The sequence below is a fragment of the Dermatophagoides pteronyssinus genome, unplaced genomic scaffold (assembly GCF_027571235.1).
Source record: "Dermatophagoides pteronyssinus isolate colony J.1.1.1.1 unplaced genomic scaffold, Derpt_VIB-CSIC_2022.12 sq0015, whole genome shotgun sequence".
NCBI classification, from domain to species: Eukaryota; Metazoa; Arthropoda; class Arachnida; order Sarcoptiformes; family Pyroglyphidae; genus Dermatophagoides; species Dermatophagoides pteronyssinus.
In genome coordinates, this window is record NW_027461539.1 from 154478 (window position 1) to 180785 (window position 26308).

The window sequence follows — 26308 nt, forward strand, 5'->3', positions numbered from 1 at the left end:
TCGCGGACAGCGCCCAACGCGCGCGCCAGATATATTCAATAAATTCATCATTTCAATCCGTCGCCTTTGCCCACCACTACCACTATGAACTTTTCATTATTCTATCTACTTCTACAATATCTTGAGGTTTGGAATATAAAATAAAATAAATGTGTAATTCTAAACACTGCTATCATCGACTTGCTCTTTTAAGTCCAGTGTTTTTTTTTGTGATAAAAATTCTGCTCTACTCACAGATTCAGGAAGAATTGTTTTTATGTTGAATATATAAAAAGTAGAAGTTTTTATTTGTGTTGATGATGAATATACTCATATACAATAGATGACAATTCTTGTTCCAAATTTTTTTTTCATTGTGTCATTCTTTGAAATAATTCTTAATGTTCTTCTATTTATTTCATCGGTAAAAGAAGAGGTATGTTTTATTCAAAATCTCTATAGAACGATAAATAAAATGATAATATCAATTTAATGTTTTTTTTTAATAATAATTATTTTAAACAAGTAGTTTGACACAGTATTTTTTATTCTCAGACATACATTCACACACAGAGAAAGAGATCACCAAATCCTGCTTCTATTTCCACTATACCAAAATTTAAATCGAACTTTTTCTAATTGCAAAAAAAAAAAAAATCTCAAACCACACACGGATATCAGCCAAAATAGATTTCAATTTTCGAGTGAGAAAAAGAGAAAGGATAGAGTATTCGACAAGCGAAGAAAAAAAAATCCTTTCATGCCTCATACTCATAAACGGATCGTGTATGACGTTTCTGATCTCTGCAAGTCATCGACAACAACAACAACAACATTTATATACATCGTCATCAACAATAGCAACAACCAGTGAAAATAATGATTGTCAATCAATGTAGAAATAAAACCTAACAGGTTGACATATAGATTTGATTTCATTTGAAAATAAGGAAGAAATTCTTCCGGAATTTCATAGGTATAAAATTCTAGATTTATCTAAATAACATAACAACTAAAACACACTAAACCAATTTCGTCAACAATTCGTATTGTCAAACTGTCAACAAGCGGAAAAAAATCTGCCGAAAATGAGGTCAGTGATGTTCATTATTGATTTATCAATTAAAAACTATTGGCATGATTATATAATCTTTTTTTCTGTTTATTTCAATCAGCAATACGGAAACATCAATCACTTCTGCTCGTGCTTCGGTTATGATTTATGATGATACAAATAAAAAATGGTTACCGAGTGGCACATCAAGTGGCCTTTCGCGCGTTCATATCTATCATAATATACAGAATAATTCATTTAGAGTGGTAGGAAGAAAAATACAAGATCATGAGGTTTGTATACATTTCAATAATGTATGTTTATCTGTTAAAAATCAATCCTTAATCTATAATTGAATCAGGTTGTCATCAATTGTGCTATATTGAAAAATTTGAAATATAATCAAGCGACTCCCATATTTCATCAATGGCGTGAAAATCGTCAGGTTCATGGCCTAAATTTTAGCAGCAAAGATGAAGCCGATGCATTTGCTCATACTATGATGAAAGTGATTGATCTATTGAATCAAAATACCTATGGTACGACCAAGTCACAACAACAACAACAGCCATTGTATGGTCATATTGGCCCACCTGAAGAATATGGTGATTTACGTTCACAGCAGCAGCCACTGCCGCAACAACAACAACAGCAGCAACCGCCGATTACACAACCGCAACAACAGCAAAACGGTTGGCATTCAAATCATATCAACAACAACACTAATAGTAATAACCAAACATTGGATCATCATGTAGCTGCAGCTACAACCATACATCATCAAACTATGATTCATTCTCAACATCCCATTATGACTGCTGGTGGTGTTGATGCTCATAATCATCATGCAGCACCGATCATGACACAGCATCAATCGATGACTAATATCTCACAACAACAACCGCAGCCAACTTATATGAGCAGTGGCCATTTGATTCATCGAAATTCAATTCCGACAACGGGAACAATCGCTCAAGTAGTCCAGCAACAACATCAACCGATGTCTCAAATGCCTCAGCAGTCAATTCCTCCTCCACCACCACCACCTCCTTCATCGACTATAACATCGTCATCAAATTTAACGCCCACCGCTAATAATGTTTTAGTTCTGAACGGTGGGAATATTATCAATGGCCAAAATGGAACGACTGCAACGGGTACAATGTCACAGTCAATTCCACCACCACCGCCACCTCCTCCTCCTTCATCATTGAGCGGTTGCGGTGGTTCAAACACCAATGGATCTCGATTACCACCAACAAACGCTACTGGAGCTCAAGTGATGAATTCGATTGCGACAAATTCTAATGCACCGATCAATCTTGCTGCAGCCATTGCCAATGCTAAACTAAAACGAACAACATCTATTAAAGAAGATGGTGGCAATAGCGGTGGTGACAACTCATCTACTTCATCATCATCAAGTGTTGCCGCCGCCCGTAATGCCGCACCTGGAAATCTGATGGATGAGATGGCCAAAACATTAGCTAGGAGAAGAGCTCAAGCTGAAAGTAATCAACCACAGAATCCTCAGGATGGTTGCAACAATGATCGTTTTAGTAATAAAGATGGAAATAAAACATCCATGGTCAATGGCTGCAGTCCATCGAAAGACGATTCAAAAGATTATCACAATAGGTATAATGGTGACATTGATGTTTGATTTCCTTTCTTTGAATTTCTATTGCACAATTTTGTTAATAGGCGAACCGGCATATCCAACAATGATGATCAAACAAAAATTAATGGCATCTCTGATAACGATATGGATCGTTTACGCATGGAAATCATGAATGATATACGTAAAGAATTACAAAAGATTAAATTGGACATAATTGATGGTTTGTGTAATCATGTCATTTATTTTTATTGAATTTCACTAATTTTGTCTTTTTTTCGCAATTAGCATTGAAAGTTGAACTCAACCGGCGATGATCATTTTTTTATGACGAAAGTTTTACCGAGTAATTTCAAAATTTACTCAAATTGCATACACACAGTCACATTTTGCGTGATTCATTGGATTTTTTTATTATTATTCTTTTTCATCTAACTAATTTATTTATTATTATTTATGATAAAGCTGAATTGAATGAATGGATTTCAATAATCGATATATAACCAAACACAAAAGAAAAAATTTCCTTTCAAATTTCAATCTATAGAAAAAAAAGACAAAACGTCAAGTGCCACCACAACATCAACATCTACTAATTAATTATTCGATAACAAATAATAATCATCAGCCATCCACTTTCACCAAAAAAAAACTCCTGAATTACTACAAAGTTATTTTTTTTCATCATCATCATTTCATATGAACTAATCACTATAATCAATAGATTGGAAACAAACAAAAAATGGCACCATTACCACGGGAACCACATATTAATTTTTTTTTTGCTGTTATTTATTATTATTATTATACCATTCAATTCATTTCGTTTTTTTTCTACATCTTTTTTTTTGTTCATCTTTTATTTTCAATTTGATTCGTGATATTCGCTCATAATTGCTTATTGAGAATAGATCATAAAATTGATCGATTCCCGATATACAAACAAAAAACAGAGATTGATGACATGCAAATTTTTCTTTTTATCATTATGTTTAGGTTTTTTTTTGATTGTAATTTTTTTTTCAATTTTGTACAACTTCAATTTTTTTCAGTTTTTTTTATTTGTTGCGTTGTATATATAATACGTAGGTTGCATACAAAATGGTATTTTGTGTCCCAATCCAATTATCCAATTATAAGGCAAAATATTTTTTCTCACACGATTCCAAACATTTTAAAAAAAAGAGTATTTGTCTTGACCATAAAACAAACAAGTATTATTCATTCATTCAGGCAAATTTTAATCAAATTTTGGAATGTAACAAACAAACAAACAAACAAAAAAAAAGTTTTTTGATTATGAAATGGATATGAATGATTTTTACGAACATAAATTTTATTTATTAATCAATTTAATAAAACAAAAATAATTATCATAAAAAACAATGAAATTGTGTATAAAATGTTCGAATCAATTCATTTGTTTTAGCGTTTTGATTTTTATTTTTGATCAATTTTAATAGAATGAGTAGTCAAAGTATAACATCAAATGATATTGGCCGTAAAAATCCGTCAAATATTAACATTGATAAAAAATTGGAAGAATCATCATTTCAGGATTTAAAACTAGAAATAACTGTATTGATAAAATTATTGTCAGCTAGTGGTAATGATGATGCAGATGATGATTTAGAAACATTGGCCAAAATTACTCGACATATTGATACGGCTACTGGATTTGATCGAATTCCTGATATATTAAAAGTATTAATGTTATTTGAGACTGATTTGAAACGACTCTATGAGAATAAATCTAATGAACGTGTAAAACAGATTTTGGCCGATATTATATCGTATACATGTACGGGACGTTGTGCCGAAATCAAAGGTCAAATTGTTAAATACTATATGCTTGGTTCGAAAAATTTGATTACTCGATATGGAATGTCATACGTACGAAATCTATCGAAAGATCTAATTGAATTATGGAAAAATTCATCCAGTGATGATAAGAAAACGTTTTCGAATTTGATACAAGAATGTGCCATGTATTTCATGAAACAAAATTCCGAAATCAGAAGCTTGTGATCTGTTGCTAGAAGTTGAACAGTTGACAATGCTGGAAACCATCATTCATGGCGTAGATCTATGTGAAAAAGTCTGTCAATATCTGATAGCCAGTAGCTTATATGTTGATGAAACCGAAAGCCAAAACATTTTGTACGCAGCATTATCATTGTATTTGGATCATAAATTATACATCGATGCTTTGTTCGTGGCCATACAGTTGCAGAGCAAAGCAATCGTTGTAAAGATATTTTTCTCTTATGTTCTGATTCACTTATACGTCGGCAAATGGCTTTAATTTTGGCCAGACATAATATTTCATTTATTAATGATGATGAATTTTCTCATCGATTACGAAATTTTATCGAAAATGATCAACTTTTGTTAGATGCATTATCGAATCATCGACTAAGTCAGGAATTTTTATTGGTTGCTAAACAATTGGATCTACTTAAACCGAAAGTTCCTCATGAGATTGTCCATAAGAATAGTAGTAGACGAAATCGCCGAAAAAGAGTATTACTTCCAACATATAGCAAACAATCAGTTCTTGCAACTTCATTTATGAATTGTTTTATTAATGCTGCTTTCGGTACTGATAAACTAGTTTTTGGTGGACCGGATTGGATTGGTCGTCATAAAGATTTGTGTAGAATGACGGCAACAGCTACGATAGGTATCTTATGTTTATGGGATATGCAAAATGGTCCACTAAAAGTAGATCGATTTCTGCGAATCAGAGATGAAAATATCAAAGCGGGCGCATTGATGGCATTTGGTTTGATCAGCACATCAATCAAATCTGATCATGAACCTGCATATCAATTGCTTAAGGATTATATCACGAATCGTTCACAATCGATTCGTATCGGTTCGATTGTAGGATTGGCTATGGCATATTTAGGCACTAATCATGGTGATGTGATCAATTCAGTTTTAGAACCAATTGTGGGCAGATCATGTGAACGTATTCGTCAAAAACAACACCCTTTGGAATTGAGTGCATTAGCTTGTGGCTTAATTGCACATTCCACTGGCAATATGACGATCATTAATCGTTTGGTTAAAATATTAGATAGAAATAGCGACAACATGAAACTATCCGATTCGAATACACGAGATTTGATTCACGCAATTGGCCTGGTGGCCATGTTCCATAGAGAGGATCTGCCAACGTATATTGATTTAATCAATAAACGATTTGATAAACCGAGGGCAGAAAGGTCGAATACATCCACAGTAGAATCCACATCAACAACATCGACAAGATTAAGTTTGAAAAAATATTTATTACTTTGTGTTGAAATTTGTGCTTACACTGGATCATCAAATATTTTAAAAATTCAAAAATTAATTTGTAATTGTAGTCCTATTATAACTGATGAATTGAAGAAAAAACCAGAAGAACCTAATGATGATGAAAGCAAAAAAGACAAAGAGAAAAATGATAAAAAAGATAAAAAAGATGATTTACCCCCCGTTACTGATGATGAACTGATTCAATTGTTATCCATCATCGGTATTGGCCTAATTTCTATCAGCGATCAGCTAAATTCTGAAATGGTCTTTCATACGTTTATACGATTTTTGAAACTTGGTAGCGTTCGTATTAAAGCATCGGTTATCATAGCGATTGCATTGACACATTTATCCGATCCAAAGATGCATGTTATCGATCTTCTTTATAAGTATTGTCATTTTACTGATGAAATTATTGCTATCAATGCAATTTTAGCATTGGGATTTGTATGTGCAGGAACTAATCATGCACGAGTATCTCGAATGTTGACCGAGCTAGATGGTGCCAATCGTGATAAAGTAAATCGTTTATTTGTCATCAAAGTATCTCAAGGTCTGCTTTATTTGGGCAAAGGACTTTTAACATTATCACCACAGATGGAAACATTAAAATTATTAAGACAAAGTTCATTGGCATCAATTATGCCTATCATGTTTCGTTTGTTTGTTGATCCGGTGAATGATTTGATCCAACAACATCATTACTATCTTCTATTTATAGCCGGTTCTATTCGTCCAAAATTACTAGTCACATTGAACACCGAAATGAATTCGATTCCTTTACCTGTTCGTGTTGGCCAAGCATTAGATACGATTGGTGTTGCCGGATGGAAACCACGCGCTATAACGGCATTCGGTTTATCTACAACGCCTGTTGTTCTTAATCAAAACGAGAGGGCAGAATTGGCAACAGAATCATATAAACCTTTAAGTAATAATTTAGAAGGATTCGTAATAGTCGAGAAAAATACCGATGAAGATGATCATCATGAAGAAAAAGATATTCAATGAATTTGATTAAAATTTATTTTTTTTAAACAAGAAAATATTGTAATTTATTAATAAATTTTGAAGGTAATAGCCAATGTAGATTAGCAACTAAAAACATGTGAATCAAATAGGCAAACAATACTAACAATATTGAATAGAAACGATTCAACATCGAATGAGATTTAACATTTGAACATTGAACCAGAGAAAAATAGGTAAAAAATTTTGATGAATAATTCAAGAATCGGTTTTAGATCTCCACCATAAAGTATGCACGGTAAAAGAAATAATTTTCCATATGAACAAATGATCAAAGACATGAACATTTCTTTAAATGATGATATCCCTTGCTTGTTCATTGGATAATGACAATTGTTCTGTCGGTTGATGACAAAGGTGAGGGCCATTTTGAAAAGACAATAGAATAATAGATTGAACAATGAAGATTCAAGAATGATGCATAGGAAATTATAATAGAAGCTCACTTCTAGTTGAAAATATGATGATGCCGATGATGATGATGATGATGATACTGGTGTGGTTTTCCTTTCCGATGTGAATGTAACACCATTCGATGTAGACCAACGTTGAAATGCTTCACAGAAATAAAAAATTAACGCCATTTTCAATGCACTTTTATTGCTTGCCATTCGACAATTATGTAAAATATGACGATAGAATGAAATTTTCTGTAGGATAGCATCCAAATATAGAATATTATAATCCAATTGAACGTATTCATCCACTAATCTTTGACAACGTTGACATTTGGTCAATCGAGGTGTTAATTTACTTCGTTTTTGTTGGTTATGAACATCATTATTATCGGTAATAGTTGAAGTAGTCGATGATGTCGTAGCCAACCATAATGCTGATGATGGTGATCGACTATGATGTCTAACCTGATCACCATAAATTTTATAGACATCTTTATTATCGGGATAACCACAATGAATACAAACGTATGGACCTTCTTTTAACAATTCAAACATGATGAAACTAGATTTTTTTTATTGCTAAACTATTAAAATATAAAAATATTGATTTGGATTTTATTTTGTGAACATGGAAAAGAATCGATATTTCAATGAATTAACCATTCCAGAATCATAGAATTCATTAAAAGATTTGATTGATTCACTAGATGTAACATGGGATAATTGTTCGGCTGTCATACCAGAAGCTGTTGAACAATCTTTATAACGATTTGAATCACGATTAATATTTGTCGTCAAACGTTCTAATGCATCAATTTCGGCAGTTAAAGTTGGAATCGATGATGAATCAATGGGAGTAATTTCACCTTTAGGAAAATGTTTATTGATTCGGGAACGAATATAAACACCTAGATCACGAGATGGTTTATTTGGATCTAAAGGCCAATGTTGAACAATTTCTAAATATCGTCGATATAATGTGCGAGTAGACATTTTTGTATTTAGGGACAGATTTTGGAATTTTTTTTGCTCACCTCAAAATCAACATGTGAACCTTTTTGTTTGCATTGGTTTATACATTGCTAGTTTATTGTGGATTCACCCAGTTCATACAGTGATTGTTCCGCCATTATTCATCACAGGTTCTATTTAAACTGAATAGATTATATTCAATCAAAAAAAAAAAATTGTCTGTATAATCGATTAAAAAAATAAGACTATTATATGAACATCATCTTAAAAAAACCAAGTTGATCATTTCAAATATTTTAGAATATTTTCATCATTTTGATATGTGAATTCCTTGTTTTTGGTATATAATTATCTTTGCTTCTCTCATTTTTTTTTACGAAAATGTATTGATGGATTTTTGTCTCAACCATTGCATAGGACATATATACAATAGAAGCAATCATTCTTTTATTCATTTAGTATAGAACCACGACCAACAAAAAAAAACACTACACAACACTGATAATACATAATGCTCTCATTCTCATTCATTCGCTCATCATAAGATGATCGTGTTGGCTATCTCTATATTTTTTTTTCTTCTTCTTTACATACAATATTTTTCATTCAACAATTGACCATCCATCGAGCTTGGTGGTCGATCAATGATCATAGTCTGATCTTTTCTTAACATGTTACACAAGTGCACTTGTGAATCATATATGTGCATGTGTATTCGAATGCACGCGTAAAATTCATGGAAAGTGTAACAAAATCAAATTGCTTTCCATCATCATCATCATCATTATAACAACAATCATCCGGTCATGTAATAATGTTTTCGTTTCTGTTGTTGTTGTTGTTGTTAAATCAAAAGTATTGTTCAAATGAAAACGAATTTTGTTCGCCCAATTTCACTTCCTTGGAAAGACTCACCTTTATTTGACAAACAAGTTTACAAAGCCAATTGTTTTGGACTATTCGATGATGATGATCATCATCATCGATGTCTAAATGATCATTGAATACATTTTTTTTCTTCTTCATCTGCTTTAACATTTGATTTCTTCTTCTTCTTCTTCATCGTGTGTGATCACATTACTTTATTCTATTCAGTTTTTTTTGTTTTGTTCTCAGTTTGGTCAGGCGGACAAATCTGATGATTGTTGGTTATGTATGGACATATGTCGAATGTAGAGAAGAACAGCCAAAAAAAAACATCGACCACCATCGGTGAATGAATGAATGAAATAATAATAAAAAATAAATACCTACAATCATCAAGTGAATGAATCAATGACTATGACGATCATCATCATCATCATCTCCATCAAGACGATCCATTCGTACAGATCATGATGATGATCATCATTTCGAAATAAGTAAGTGATCTTCTCTTATTCAAATGATTATTTTTTTTTCATTGAAATTCTTCATTCCAATAATAAAAAAATTCTCAAATTTTTTGAACGTTGCGCTTGATTGATTGCTCCATATACAATGGTTATTTTTTGTTGAAAAATTTTCGTTTGTTCACAGAAAAAAAAATTCCAATGGAATTTCCGCTAATGATGATTGTTTTGTCACCATCGTCTTTTATTTCCAAATTGAATAAATCGATTCAATGATTTTCAATGTGTGTGTGTGTGTGTGTGTCGTTGGGTAAATCGTTGCACCGAATCATTAATTCAATTATTAATCATCAGCTTTAGGCAAGAATATTTTAGATTTTTTACCGACATTCATCCACATTTTTTTTGTTATTTCCTATTGAATAATTTTTTTTGCGAATTAATTTTATAACTAAAAAAAATTTGCTGTTTATAAATTATTAAAGTCTTTTTCCTCATTCAAAACCATCAAAAACATTTATTTGAAGGCCACATTCTCCTTTATTATTTGCTTCTGTAATACTCATCATTTATTTTATCGATAATTATACTCTTTGTAACTGATGCCGAACCCTACAAACTATTACAACTGAATAGCATCCTGATCTATATATTTTTTTCATTATTACCATATCTTTTTTTTCTTATTGTGGCAAAATTTTTTTGATTGATGATTCCATTGATTGCCGAACATTTCGGTTAATTCTTCAATTATTATTATTATTATTATTATCATATTGAAATTCAATAATCGGAATTTTATTGAATAATGATGATGAACTTGATTATCAAGTTTGATGCATTGGATAATTAATTCGTTAATTTAATTCGATCTTTTTTCTCGGTTTTTGTTGTTGTTGTTGTTGTTCGGTATCATCATCAAATTAACTGACTAATAGTAATGGAGGGTAATTGAATGAATGGAGAAAAAAACATTCACCCGTTTTGGTAAGGGCAGATTTTTTGTTGTTGTTACTGCAAAACATCTGCATCTTAAAATGATTTCCGTTGTGTGACATAGATGATGATGAGAATTATAAAAGAGCAGATGTAATTGAAAAAAAAATTACAAATAGCTTTTTTTTCTTCTCTCTCATTGACTACTGTGTAGTTTTTTGATTCACAATTAATTAATTAATTGTAGTTTCAATATCTGTTATCATTTTTTTTCCTGTTCATTTGGTGTATTCACACACGCACGCACACGACAGGTAGGATTGAAAAAATATCGTGCGTGTGTAGGTAGTTTGTTTTGGAAAATTTTCTGATTATCATTATTATCGTAAAACCTTAGCCATTATCATCAACATCATCATGTCATTAGATTTTCATCTGGTTATTTTTATTCGTTGACATGATCATGTGAATAAAAATGAATCTTCATTCATCAAAAAAATGTTGTCATTGTATTTACGTTAAATTATTATTATTATTATCATTGAAGATTCATTCATTCATTCATTCAAAGTCATAATGACATTTCTTATATTGTGGTTATATAATGAAAACACAGCAACAATAATATTTTGATTATGATGATGAGGTACAATGGGTAAGATAATCGACTGACTAAATATTGCTTTTTTTTTTGTTGTTGTTGCAAATCGAAAATAATAACAACAATGTTAACAACAATTATTTTTCTCTCTACGGCCAATTCTATTAGAAGAATTCTTCTTTTTTTTGTTTGTTTGTTTGTTTGTTTGCATTCGATTAGCAACAAATTTCAAGGGAAAATAAAACATTCAATCATTTCATTTTGAAGAGGATTTTTAGATCCATAACAATCAACAGTCAACATTGAAAATTCATTGTCATTTCATTTGTAATTTCAATCAAGCTGTCTTCAATCATCATCATCATCAGGACTTTTCGTTATCCGGGTTTTTTTTGTGTGTGTGTGCTCGAAATAAATCCTACTATCTTTGATTAAACCAGAGAAAAAAAACATCATTAGTTTTTTTGTAAGTTGAATTGAAATGAATTTTTTTTACCTGCTTCTTCCCATTCATTTCAAATTCTTCTATTCCCGGCCAATGTTGTTTAATAAAACAAGTTTATTGAAATTTAACACTTACAATTCTTTAAATTGAAAAATTTTCTATTCAAACATACAAATATGGTATTATAACTGTTAAATTTTAATGATTACGTTTACATTTAAATAAGTTTTTTCTTCTTCTTCTTCTTCTTCCCAGTGTTTCAATGATTCAAGATCATTATAATAATGATGATGATCACTGATCATCATCATCATCATTGAATCTGTCGACAAGTTGTTGATTATAATTATCATAAATATCCGGTTTGTAAGGATTGCATATAAACAGATTGAATGTGAGAGTTGATTATAATGAAATGGTGATTTATTAATTTTTTGTTTTATTTTGTTTTGTTTTTTCGGTATTTGGGCAATACTTTACCTGTCTTGTGTGATTGATTGATCGATACATTATTCACCTTTTCTTCCTTAAATTCATTCATTCATTCATTCATTAATTCGAATCTCATTTTTTTGCTCTCATTTTTCAGCAACAAAAACAACAGCAAAATTCATATATTCATTTCTATTCCAATTTCATTTCATCGCATCATCATTATCATTTTATCAGTAATGATTTATGTCTGTTGATTTTTTTTTTTTTTTTTTTTTTTGAAAATAAATAACCTATAGGGTTTAAATGTGTGATTTGATTCAATTTTTTTGCCATTTTCCATTTGGAAAATACACTCCTTTTCGGGTATTTTTTATCAAATATATTTCATCGATCAATTATCTTGTTTCACTGATTGATAAATAGATTCGTTTTTTTTCTGTTTCTTTTGATTTTCTTTTTAAGATATATTATGCATCATACATCAAAGTAAAACACAATCATATACCACCACCAACACCCAAACGACTAAAATATATTGACTGACAATTCACACTATGACACCCAATTAGATGGTCTGGAATTTAATCATTATTTTGTTTAAAGACAAAATCTTGTTGTTGTTTGTAAAACATAGATTTCAAAAAAAATACTGTTACGAAAAGAATAATTTCTTTTTGATTTAATTTGGCCCTTACGGGTTAATGTGATACAATCTGAAGGTGGCAGATTTTGTTGTTGTTTTTTCTTTACGTTTAGCGCATATATACACCATATAATAATGATCAATCTTTTTTATCTGTCCGATTTTTTTTGAAAAAGCTGTTTTTTTCGCCCAGATTTTTACAAACAGTATTCTATTATTGGTATTTCTGTTTTTTCTCGCCAAATCTATCATGCTCTACTTAGAATTAGTGAAGATTCACGAATATGGAATGAAAAATGAATTGCAAGTATGAAGCCAGTAAAATAAAAAAACAAAACTAATTATCATCAACGTTGAATAAACTTATACACTGGCCCTGAGGCTTAGATCAAAAAAAAAGAAATGAAAGAAAAATACCATAAAAAACATTGGCCATTGTTTGATTGAAATCGGATTTTAAGATAAATTAATTTAACTTGTCATATACATTTGAAACTTTGAAAGATCGATGCTTTTTCCATGTGTCATTAGTTTGTTTTTGCCTATTTCTTCCGAACTTGGTTCTTGCTGTAAATTGATCAAATTTACAACTTTTGAACGGAAATGTTTATATGATTTAAAGGTGCGCCTAAAAAATTTAGCCACTTTTTTCAATCATTTCAAGCATCTTTCCGGTCGGATAAAAATATTGTCGATTTTTAGTCAAAGCAATGATAGAAAGTAAAAAAAAACAAACATGTTTTTTTTCTCATTGACAACAATTTTTTAACAATTTAAATAACTATCCTCGTTCGGTAAATATTTGATTACATTTTACAATAAAATCACGCGTTCATTCGTATATGCACAATATGGCCAAGATTTGTATAGGAATTTTCATCCTCGTGACTATTCGATTATCTTGTATTGCACTGAACAAACTTATGTATATGGATCCGGTATGATATGATAGATTCATATAATTTAGCCATAAGAAATTTTATGCCCTAAAGACACAGGAGATTATTATGAACAAAATTCCAAAGATGTGGCAGACTAATACGTTGGCGGTGGTCTGATCATATCTTTGCTAGAATTTTTTTCCACTTTTTTTTCAATTAATTTGTTCATTTTCTAATATTTCACTAAATATTTGAATTGGAAAATTTTTTCCTTCAATTTTTTTTCTCTATAATGATCAGTGGCACACCGAAAAAAATAAATCGTGTATTTTCATTTTTTCCATTTCGTTTACCACCACGATTATGATGAATTTGTTTTTTTTTTCTTCATTGGTTAAATATTCTAATCGATACGGTTGTCATTCTATATAAGTTTCTATTTTGTTAATTTTATTTCCGAAAATATTAAAAATTAAAAACATTTTTCACTAAATTTCTATTCTCTTGCCATTTTGTATTTTGATTGATTGATTGATTGATTGACATCACTATTGTTTTTCTTTATTGTGCTAAACTTTAACATCGACCAATATAAATTTATATTACACACATTTGTAAAACAAAAGAATTATAATGGTTTAAGAACAAAAGGAGCAAAATGATGTGTGTGTGTGTGTTTTTGGGCCAAATATAAGTAATTTGTAAAAATCTATATGATGATGATGATGATGATAATAAGCTGAATTGGTTGTCCAGAAAATAAAAAACGCTGAAACAGATCACATCACTCTATCTCTCTTGGTTTAGTTGGTTAGTTGGCCTGGTCGGTCAGTTACATATCAACCAATACAACACAGGTTTTTTTTTCCACTGTTAAAATATAATAATGTATTATTACATTGAACCAGATGAAACAAACAAAATATATCTAGAATTAAATTTGAATAACTTTTGGTTATTTTTTTATTTTCTTATTCCCCCATATTTATTTATTTTTGGGTGCCAATATCTATAACGGGTGTAGATTTCATATATATATAGATTTAGGATAAATGATAAGAGTGAAACAGAAAAACAAAAAAAATTGAGAACAAAAATTTCATTTTATTCAATTCATTAAAACAATGAGATGCAGAAAAAAAGGTGCGGTATTATCTTTACCGATCAAATCTAAATGTATATCGTCGTTTTTCTTTTTATTGATGAAATTTTCTTCTTCTTCATCCATTCATTGATCGATTTCTATTTCGTATTTGATGATTATGTGTCGTCTTTATTTGTTTTTGTTTGTCGTAAGATTTCACATTTTACATTTCCGAAAAAAATATTTAATGAATCTTGTAAATTATTATTATTATTATTATCATTATCACCTTTTAAAAAAACCATATAATAGCAATATGTTTTGCATCATTAGATTCACACTATGACCATCGTTACGAATATAACCTTTTTTTTCTGCTGGGTTAAATTTTGTTTTTTCAAATTTTAAATTTTGTTTTTTTTTCTTTAAAAACAAAACGAACGAAAAATTATAATTGAAATCACGATTTTTCTTCGGGAAAATTATCTGAATTGATGTAAATTTTCTTTTTTACATTCTCGATTGGTCATCATCAAACATGATGAACAAGTTCCCATTATTACCATTATTTTTTTCTCTCCAACGTTTGGACCTTGTTGCATACTTATATTTGATTATGGATAATTATTGTGATGATGATGATGATAATAATAAACTTTTGGTGTGACAGAAAGATGGCGAAATAAAAAAAAATTATTCTGCTCACACAAATCACAGGACCCTTTTTTCCTGTTGTTTAAAGATTCATCGAAGCGAGCTATGACCATCATCATCTAATCATGATAAAAAAAATGTTGAGAATCACATCATCGGTCATGGTTGCTTTGTTTCTTATACATACAGTGATGATGATGATGATCAATTTCGTCGTAGACGAATACCATATGTCTTGATGATGATCAGAAAGCAAAACAGGCAAAATGGCAACAAATGAATTTAAACAAAAAAAATTCTCATTGAACTTTGCGTTTAATTGTCTCCTGGTATGTAAGTGTAATTAGCGAAAGTCATATGAATGTTATACACAATGGGTTCTTGATGGTGATGATGATGATGATGATGATGATGAAGATCAACCATATTATATGCCTGAAATGATAAAAATTGAATTCAAATTTCTTAGTTATTCTGACATTTTTTGACTTTTGGTATTCAAGGTGTGTGTGAATTATTGCCTGTAATGAGATTCAATGTATATTTCATTGAGTGTTTTTTTTGAAATTAAAATAAAATTATTTTTTCAAAACAAAAAAAAATTCTGATCTTATTTGCATGATAATCCATTGCTTAATTCATTTATAAACTGGATGTGAGTGAGATTTACAAAAAACAAAAAAAATAACCTTTCTTTCCCACATGAAATTGTTATATATAACTAGATTTCATCAAGAAACACAACAGTTTAATTAAATTATTTTCCTTTATTTTTTTCGTATGATAATAGCTTTACTTGTTTTCCATTTTGATCAGGAGCATTTTGTATTTTATGAAGATTTTGTTGAACATTTTACCTTCAATCCAATCACCCAAACACTAATTTATCTGCTTTTTTTCGAAATTCATAAAATATTGTTTCCTGAAATTCTGGTTTTCTTCTTCTTCTTAACATCTTTGCAAAATAATCGACTATTTTCAGTCATAAATATTTGGTCAGAAAAAAACCGATCATTTTTCGAAAAGCGGCATTTATAACAACAAGTGATCAAACTAGCCGATTGAGTCTTTGATTCTGTTTTTTAAACAACACGTTGTTTTAATTACATTAAAACATATTGATAGTATATACACACATTAAGGTTTTGGTGATGATCATATCGACATTTAGTTTTATCGTATGTAGTATGTACATTACCTGAATCATATTAATTTTTTTTCTGTTGTTGTTGTTCATAAATATTCGAAATTCGTGACTCTAAAAAAATAACTTAAAATAAATGTATGATGCAAAATAATGATGATGGTAAGCATTTTTTCAGACATTTTTTTTGTTTTGTTCATCATCATCATCAACATCATCGATACTGAATTATTATATCTAAATAAATTGTTAGCATGTTTAAGTTTGTTGATTCATTCATTCAAGTTTGATTGTTCGAAACCGTCGAAAATTGCTGAAAAAAAAAAATAAAAGACGATTATCGAATCATCCGTCCAATTGGTTATCTCGTGCAAACCAGATCTGACCTTTTTGTTGTACGAATCTAAAGAAGAAGAAAAAAAACAAAGGTCGATCGTTTTTCCTATTATGACATATGTAATACATACTAATGATAGTAATTGTTGTAGTTGATAATAGTTCCCTAGTATAAGATACATTATTGATTTGACCTCGGTCAGTATGCATTGAGTTTAATTTGTTTGAGCTAATATCCTGGCTCATCATCATCAGAAAGATTTACAGAACAGCCATTGATATTGACCATGTACATTTTCGATTTCATTTTTTAAGAAAATTTATTTTTTATAATTTGTATCATTTGATCATTGATATGGATTGAATTCAGACCTTAGAATTTGTTTGTCTGTTTACTATTTATTTTTTTTGGTAACAATGTTTTTATCGTTTGAAAAACGTCTGCGCAAAATTCACTTGGATCAAATGGTAAAATTTAATAACAAATAATCCGTTTGATATGATAATTTGTTTCCGATTATTATTATTATTATTAGATTTTCATTGTAATTTATTTTGTTTTCAAATTTTTTTTCTTACATCTTTCAATTGTTTTATTATTCATTCATTCATTCATTCATCAAATAGACTTTGGCCAATGATCAAATTGCAGTTTCCTTTCTCAATGAACAAAGACTAAGCAAAAAATCACTACAATCTTTACAATCACCACCGTCATCATCATCATTATTATTATCAGACAAAGTTGATTCCGTTCAAACAGAAGTTTTTGTTTTACACAACAATTGTCACAATCATTACAATCTAGCTGATGATGGCGATGACTTAAAATCACCTAAAATAACGAATAATAAAGCCAATAGTATAAGTAAAAACAGCAACAGTAGTAGTTCAATTAGCCATAGCAACGACGACCTACGACATTCAACGAACAAGAACAAGAACAAGAACAAGAAGAAGAAAAAAAAGCAATTTCCCACGCGCTCCAACGACATTCATTCGTCATTAACAACAGCTCATACGAACAACGATAGCCAACAACTAAAACAACAACAACAACAACCTGAATGTGAACATTTTGAACAAAATCAATTTGAACGAATATTTGACCAAAAAGTTCATTCAAACAATCAAACACCTTTATCATCATCGTCTTGGTATTGGCTGTTGACATTAGCAAATTCTAAACATCGGCAACATTATTTACAACCAGAATCAACAAGTTGTATTGATGAACAAATAACAAACGACAACGAAAATCATGAATCATGGTCAAATGTCTTCCTGTCACCTGGCAATTTCCAGTCAACCAAAAATGAATCTACAACAGAATACATTATCGGCATTTGTCAACAACAATAGTCATCATCATCATCATCATCATAACCACAGTCATAATCATAATAATAATCATCAACGAACAATGACAGGTAAGTTTTGTTTGTTTGTTTGTTTTGTTTGTTTATATTTTGTCTATCATTGTTTGAAAAAAATAAAAACGGGAAAAATATCATTTAAACATCATATATAATAATGAACAAAAAAAAACATCCCACAAATATGATTGCCATATCTTAATGTCCGGATCTTGTTTTGTGATTTTTCTTTCAAGTTCAATAAATGATGATGATGATACTATGTAGTACGAAAAATTCACACAGTTAATTAGGTGATTTTTATGAGATTAATCCAGTGTCAGTGTGAGATGATTTAAAAATTCATGATCTCAATTTTTTTTTTTGTTTTGTTCTCTTGTTACACGTTCATCAACAAATTGAGGTTTTTTTAATGATCAAACCAACTAACAAAATGAAAAAAACAAAACAATATATATTGTATGTTTTCGCATAATTATAAGATCATTATAAGTTAACATGATCTACTTAAAAATCATCTTCTCTTTTTACAAAAAAACATTGTCATCCTTTTATGAATTATTCGGACATTTTTTTTTTCTTTTTGTTACAAAAAAAAATTTTCTTCATTAATGGAAATGGAATGATCTCGTTTTCTTCTTCATTGTACGTTTTCGAACTTAATAAATGGAATGTGTGTGCATGTGTGTTCATCACACAAAACATTTCAACAAAAAAAAAATCTTTATGAATTCCATTACAATCCAATGTTCAATTGTTCAATCTTTCATCATTAAATATTTACGATTAATGATTCTCTGAACAACAAAAAAAAATTATGGCGTGGCTGATGAAAAAAAAACGTCCACTATGGCGGCCGGTTTATTTCGATTCATTGTTTGTTCAGCATCCGTACTAATAATTAAAAAATAAAAATTAAAAAAAAATAATGATAATAATAATTTGACTTACATCTGGAGAAAAATTTCTTCATTCATTTTTTTTTCTATTTGTATCTCATCAAAATGATTGTTTTGGCCATCATCAAATATGATCATCCTAGGCAAAACAAAAAAACAAAAAATTGATACTAAAACACAAATAGTCCAATTATTATTATTATTATTATGGATAAAAAATGTGTATCACACACTCACGGACAAATTATGTAATTGTCCATTGAATTTTGTTAATAATGATAATGATGATGATTGGCTATTTTGTTTTCTTCTTCTTCTTCTTCTTTCCCTTCTAGTTTTTTTTGTTTTGTTTATATATTCATCAATGAAACAATTGATCTGGTAAGAAGATTACATTTTTTATTTTTGAAAATATATTTTCTAGGCGGGCATACTTTCATCATCAATGAAAATATTAAAGTTTTCATTCGAGTTGATTAACTTTAATTGCTCCGACAGAAAACAAAAAATGAATAATCTAATCGTTGCGATTCGGACTTGCCTATGAATTTTTTTAAAAAGTTTTTTTTAATTTCTTATATCTTTTAGCGTGCATTAGTTTTTTTCCCGAACAAATTGCCCAGGTTTATTTGGTTTTTTATTCATTTCTTTGCAATTTAAATTGTTTGTTGTTTAATCACAGTGACGATAAGAAAACAATAGAATTTACCGTTGTTTTTTTTGAAAAAAAAACGATAAACGAATCGAATCGCCATCATCATCATTGCCAACATTTCTTTTGAACTATTTACCGTAAATGATGTTTGGCTATTTCCACAAAATAATGGTAGTCACTTTATCGTTTTGTTGTTGCTGTTGATAATGATTATGATGGCAATCATCTCATTCATTCAACCTATTTTACATTTTTGTTTTTTTTTCGGGTGACCAAATCTTATTCTCCATGAATAATTCTTTCAATTTCATTTCAGAATGATGAACCATAAAGTAAATGGCGACCATAATTATCAAACTGATTCATGATACACATTAAACTTACCGGTAAATGTTTAAACTTGTTTGTGTGTATTCTATCGATGGTCGGTTGGTTGGTCGGTCGGTATTTGGCCATTCATTCATTGGTTGTAGATAAAATATGAATAGATATGACCGCAATTATTTAATAGTGGCCACTATATTCACAGTATTCGGATATTCTTTCTCTTTTTTTTCTCTCTCTCTCTCTCTCTCTCTTACATCGGGTTGATGCCACAATCTTATATTGTCTATAGCTATTAATAATAATGTAAAGCTTGTTGATGAATAAATGTATGAATGAATAGAAATTGGAAGAGAAGAAGAAAAAAAACATCAACCACGGGTATCCAATATACAGACAGAAGGATTGATATGGTCAAAAATGATTTGCTTGTATTATACAACAAAGACGACGACGGCGATGAAAAAAACTCATCACATCACATATCAGTGATCATCATGAAGATGATGATGATTGTTGTTATTGTCGTCTCCTTATTCGTTCGAATGAATCTTATTGTTTGAATTTATCCATTTTTATCCGATATGAAAAAAAATTGTTCATTCTTTTATGGTTAACCTATAGGTTATGTGAAAACATCCTTTCATTTTGTTTATATGTTGACAGCTTGACATTTGATCAATTTTGATGATGATTATGGCAATCGCCTATGTTTTCCGATGTTTCGCCGAATATTATGATGAATACACACTGACATAGTAAACACATATTCATTGTGGTTTAAACTATTATTTTTGTGTTTGTGTGTGAGAAAAACAACATTTTATTTTTGAATTTTTTTTCGCAGTTTTTTTTGAGAAAAGTATCAAAAATCCATAATAATTGGATTCTTCAAATCATAATAATCGTCCTTTGGCTATAAATTTTTCTTATTTTTTTTCCATTATGAACGAAATTTCAATTATATACAGGCATAGAAGATTGTCGACATATACGGCCATTATCTCCGGTAGAAGAACATCGAATGCTTCTGTCCAATTCAAATGGTTTGACATTAAAAACGACGCCTTCTCAACATCAAACGATAAGATGTGATAATTCAAACAATCTTAATAATGAGATTAATAATCAGTCATCTTTATCTTCAACATTACCTCATCGTAACCATAAAAAATCAAAAGGTATTCAATCAACAACAACCACAAATAAACAACAAAGTTTGCTGAAATTCAATCTTCAACCTGGACATTCAAACACATTACCGACAAATTCTACTTTAAGTTCATTGATGGCCGCTAATGGTCATAGTTTTGGTTCTAATTTTTTGGATTCTTCAGCAACAACATCAGACAACATGAATCAACATTACCTCAATCAACAACGACAATTAAGACGACAAATTTCATTGAATAATTTGGATAAAATGATTAATTCATCTTCTTCAATGACCACATCAAATAGTAATACAAATTTAACGAAAGAAAATTCATTTCATGTGAATGGAAAACAATCATCACCAGCATCAAACTCAACTCCATCGACAAGTAAAGTAAGTTTGTTTCAGCAAAAAATTCGGGCCATTCTTTCGCCATCATCTATTAATAAAGATAATAACCAAACACAAACTACATTGTCTAAATCTGGTTCAATTGATATCGATCATAACGATAAACGACAAAATGAATCTACATATCGATCATATGGAAATCTAGCATCATCAACATCAATTCAATATAATGTTGATAAAGAGGATGTTGTTGGCCGGTTGGAACCAAAAATAAAACAAGAGCAAAAAAATTGTGCTAATAATAAAAATAGCGAATCGTCATCATCATTTAATGATAATGATTTTAATGGCAATAATAATAATAACCATAATCATAATGAAGCTTCATTATTACCATCGACAATGCAACAATGGCAATCTTCTTCATCTACTATGGTCAATCCAAATCTAAGCCATTATCATCAACAGCAACAACAACAACATATTGATTCTTGTCTATTGAATACATTGAACAAGTATACAATTAGTGCTTCAGTATCAAATAATCTTAATAATTTATCAGCATCGACATCGGCAAAATTGTTGAGACCATCATCAAATGAATTAGAAACAATGATGATGAGGAACTCAGCTACAGCTACAATTGAAAGTGATCATTATGATCTACGTACAGTGTGTAATAAATTGTTTGCCAATAAACAACAATATCCGTGTGTTCAATCGACCAACATCAACCCGAATGGCAACATTCATTCAAGTTCTGTTGCAGCTACATCCAACAAGCAATCATCAGATGTTTTATCATCGATGATGCAAAAATCTTCAACTGATACGTGTTTTCGTAATATAACTCCTGAAATGAATGTCGACAAAGTGACTCGTAAAGAGAGTTTATATTCATTTACTAATAAAACATCTCCGGCTAATATGCATCTTCATCTTCAACATAATAATAATCATCATCATCAGAATAATGGTGTTTCTCAGCCAACCAATACCATCACTCGATCATCAAATGTCGATAACAATTCCAATGAACAAGAAGCAGTTACAAATAGTGTTGTAGTGAATGATACTGATGATAATAAATGTTCAAATGGACTTATAGTTCGATCTTCCAACAACAATAGTGACCGTAATTTTGTCAAACAAATCATAAATAATCATCATCCTCAGCAGCAACAACAACAACCACAACATCAACATCAAGGTAGTACGTTAAGTTTAAATGGGGTTGTAGAACCGACGGAAAGTGTCGAATCACATGATCATAATTATAAATCGTCATCCGAATCTGGTCGTGGTACGATGAATAGCCATACAGAAGATCGTAATAATTTAGATGTAAATAGTCCTGGCGATTTAACAAGTTTAGATTCAGATCAAAGTAATCATCAAATTGATACTGAATGGAATAAATTAAATGATAAGATAAATAATTCTGGAGCAAAATCAAAGCAAAATTTCAACAAACTTCAACGTTATCTTGAGCCTAGATCTTCGAGTAAAGACAATGAATTAAATGGTACGGATTTCCGAACAAAATTGTCAATGAATGATGAAACCGATAGCTGGACTAGTCTTTCTGATGATTTGGGCACAATGAATAAGAATCCATCAACCAAAACAAAAACAACTCTGAATTCCAATACAAATAGAACTAGCAACACAATGCCATCAACAATGAGCAAAAATCGATATCATCATCAAATAGATAGTAAATTAAAAACTGACTTTTCCAAGCCAGAAAATTGTCTAAATTCTAATCTAAGCAAACAAACAAAAGCTTCTACAACTCTCAACGGTGAGCAACAGCAACAATCAAAACCGATGATGAAATTACCACCAAATCCTCATAAGTTTATAACCGAACCAATGAAAGCGGCCAGAATGAATACGACGACGAACAATATATTACCATCATATGATAAATGTATATATAGTGTACCAGATAAAGGAAAATATCGTAATCATCATCAACATCATTACAATGCCAATGAAATATTATCGGCTACATCTAATCATAATCATCATCATCATAACCTTCAACAGCATCAAAAATTGAATGAAAAACATAATCATCATCAGAATCATTGTTCTGTGGTGGTTCAGCATGGTGATGATGATGATGATGATGATGTGGAAGATTGTGGTGCTACATCGATAGTTTCAAGTGAAACTAACTTTCCTGGCGATGGTTGTAGTGAATATTTAGATGATAATATCAACATCGATAATAGAAATGCTCGTCATCATAATGATCCATTAAGAAAACAGCTGAAAGGAATTGAAGATATGTATTCAGAGGTAAGTTGATTATCATAACTATTCAACAAAAAAAATCATTCATTGAACCTATTGGTTGTATCTAAACATTGATTATTTAATTTAACTTGATTAGTTACTCACTATGCTCAATCATCATCATGGTAAAAGTGAACAAAATAAAAATGGACAACGAAATATTTTCAACGCAAATCGTAAGACAAAATTATTTCGTAGAAATTCGGGTCGTAGTTCAGTCGCTAGTCGAAATACTCGTGATCATCTATATAGAAAACATCGTCATGATAATAATCGAATTCGTTCACGATCTGAAGATAACAGGTTAGTATTTCATTATTATTATTATGTAATTCAAAGTGATTGATCGATACGATTAAATTGATTTTTTTTGTTTTAAAACCAGTCAAGTATTGGTAAGATGTCAGCGGTTAGAATCTCAAGTATTGACATTAGCCAAAAGTGTTTCACAGCTTTCGATCGATATACAATACAATTATACGCTTAACGATCAAATACAATGCCTTAGACATGATATGGAAATGCTTCGATCTCAAATGGTTATCATAAAACAAAACATTGTACAACAATCGAATAACAAGTTAACACAGATGAATGAAAACCATCATAATCACCATCAACAACAACAACAACAACAGCCGCAGCAATCAAATCATTTAGTGAATGGTAAAACTAGCCATAGTAAAGAATCAAACAACAATATTAATAGTAAAAAAGTTGATAAAATTAAAAAAGACGATCCACCACCGACGCTCAAACAATTTTTAAAAAAATTTGGATATGAGGTAATTGTTCTTTTGTTTTGTTTTTTTTTCAATCATAATAAATCAATCAATGAATGAATGAATGATTTTCATTATAATCATAAAATCAATTTTTTTATTTTCCTTCATTCTAAAACTCTTGTATAGAAATATTTAAAAAATTTTGAATCGGAAAAAATTGGAATCACTGAGCTAATGTTATTGGATGAAGATAGGCTACAAAAACTTGGAATACCGATGGGACCTAGATTACGATTAACACAAGAAATAAGAAATTTATCTAATAATAATAATGTCATACATAAACAACAACAACAATCAATGATGGATGGAAACGGTAGACAACAACAACAACAACAACAAACACAGCAGCAACAAATGACAGACAATTTTAATATCTATGCTGTCGTTTGATAACAATGATGTCTATTTATTTATTCACATTTTGGATTAAATTTCTAAAAAAAAATTTCTGATTTCTTCAAAACAACTACAAAATATTATCATCTTTGTTTGGGAATGTTTATTTTTTGTTTCTTTTCTTTGAATTTTTTTGGAATTTGAATTTAATGTTACAAGGTTTAATGATTCATTCTCATTTATGTATGTATTCTCCATGAACATATTTTGTTGTATTTTTATTATTATCATCATCATCATCATTAACATTGTATAATCATTGAATTTTTCTCATATTTTATATTTATAAAAATAAATTAAAAAAATTTAATGGAAAAAAATCTTAACCATTCTGTCTGTCTGACTATAATCTTTCTTTTGAATGGAATCGTAAAGTGAATGACATTTTTTTTTAACCTGTTGAACGATTAATTTCATGGTGTGTCATTACAATATGATGATCATAGGAAACAAAATTAGTTATGCATTCATAAGTACAATGGTAACATCGATTCAAATGATGACAATTTATTGTGTTTGAAAATAATTAATATCAAAGCAAAAAAAAAAAAGGATGAAGATGATTAATTTGTTTGTCCAATATGTCCAATCGTTAATCGAAGTAATACTGTACTGTATTGTCCATTTGGTTTACATTTTTATCGTTTGATTATGATGATTTGTATCTCGATATGTGGTCATCATCATCATCATCATTATAATCATCCAAACGAATTGTTTTTAAACGAAAAACAAGTGTGTAGGTATAAAGTTTTCAAGCTATAAATAGCTAAAACGAATAAATGGAAAGTTTTTGTTGTTTTTTTTAACTTAGCATCGATAACATCTTATGTCGCCCAATATTTTTCCCGTTAATAATAATTTTTTTAGCATCATCCTCACTGTAAGAAGAAAAAAAACAAGAAAATACCGATCATTCTTATAACAACCAACTTACAACATTGAAGTGAATGAATGCATTGGAATTATGTTATTTTTTTAAACAAAACAATGATTCATGATATAACACGAATCAGAAAATAACATGATATATTAATTATGTTGGATTGAATACAATAATTAAGACAATTTGGATTTCGGGAGAAACGAAAAATCAAACTTAATTTTTCCGGATAGTGAAATAGAAAATAGTGGAAGAAATTTTTTTTTGCTTGTAATTTGATAGGAAATTGGACAGATAGAGAAGACTCTCTTTCAAAGAAGAAAAAAACAA

The 26308-nt window shown here is 29.8% G+C and overlaps 5 protein-coding genes and 1 long non-coding RNA gene across 9 annotated transcripts; 3 read left to right on the forward strand and 3 right to left on the reverse strand.

Annotated features, from left to right (window-relative positions):
• The first annotated feature begins 201 nt into the window (after window positions 1-201).
• On the forward strand, window positions 202-3490 carry LOC113792102 (uncharacterized). The gene is made up of 6 exons (XM_027341988.2): window positions 202-415; window positions 509-1072; window positions 1155-1326; window positions 1395-2671; window positions 2738-2874; window positions 2940-3490. The coding sequence occupies exons 2-6, from the start codon at window positions 1068-1070 to the stop codon at window positions 2966-2968; spliced, it is 1620 nt and encodes a 539-aa protein (XP_027197789.1). The 5' UTR covers window positions 202-415; window positions 509-1067; the 3' UTR covers window positions 2969-3490.
• A 592-nt stretch (window positions 3491-4082) lies between these two features.
• Arv1 (ACAT-related protein required for viability 1) lies at window positions 4083-7939 on the reverse strand. The gene is given in 2 exon segments (XM_075822128.1): window positions 4083-7161; window positions 7163-7939. Coding segments are annotated over 2 exon segments (948 nt in total). The 3' UTR covers window positions 4083-6990.
• On the forward strand, window positions 4116-7026 carry LOC113791922 (26S proteasome non-ATPase regulatory subunit 2-like). Its single transcript, XM_027341772.2, is given in 3 exon segments — window positions 4116-4667; window positions 4669-4893; window positions 4896-7026. Coding segments are annotated over 3 exon segments (2850 nt in total). The 3' UTR covers window positions 6969-7026.
• A 32-nt stretch (window positions 7940-7971) lies between the features above and the next one.
• On the reverse strand, window positions 7972-8450 carry LOC113791926 (ubiquinol-cytochrome-c reductase complex assembly factor 2). Its single transcript, XM_027341777.2, has one exon. The coding sequence runs from the start codon at window positions 8375-8377 to the stop codon at window positions 8000-8002; it is 378 nt and encodes a 125-aa protein (XP_027197578.2). The 5' UTR covers window positions 8378-8450; the 3' UTR covers window positions 7972-7999.
• Window positions 8451-9334: 884 nt separating this feature from the next.
• LOC113791920 (uncharacterized) lies at window positions 9335-25130 on the forward strand. Of its 4 annotated transcripts, none has more exons than XM_075822122.1 (6): window positions 9335-9717; window positions 17474-18276; window positions 21072-23914; window positions 24009-24214; window positions 24297-24696; window positions 24823-25130. In XM_075822122.1, exons 2-6 carry the CDS (start codon window positions 18108-18110, stop codon window positions 25087-25089), a joined length of 3885 nt encoding a protein of 1294 aa, XP_075678237.1. In that variant the 5' UTR covers window positions 9335-9717; window positions 17474-18107; the 3' UTR covers window positions 25090-25130. The 4 variants fall into 4 exon arrangements, with proteins under 4 accessions (XP_075678237.1, XP_075678238.1, XP_027197571.2 ...); XM_075822123.1 differs by lacking the exon at window positions 9335-9717 and adding an exon at window positions 11673-11690; XM_027341770.2 differs by lacking the exon at window positions 9335-9717 and adding an exon at window positions 17207-17314.
• Window positions 18773-20534, reverse strand: LOC142645583 (uncharacterized). Its single transcript, XR_012846688.1, has 3 exons — window positions 20161-20534; window positions 19174-19260; window positions 18773-19116 (listed from the first exon to the last, which is right to left on the reverse strand). It is a non-coding gene; the product is annotated as an uncharacterized LOC142645583 (long non-coding RNA).
• Window positions 25131-26308: the final 1178 nt, after the last annotated feature.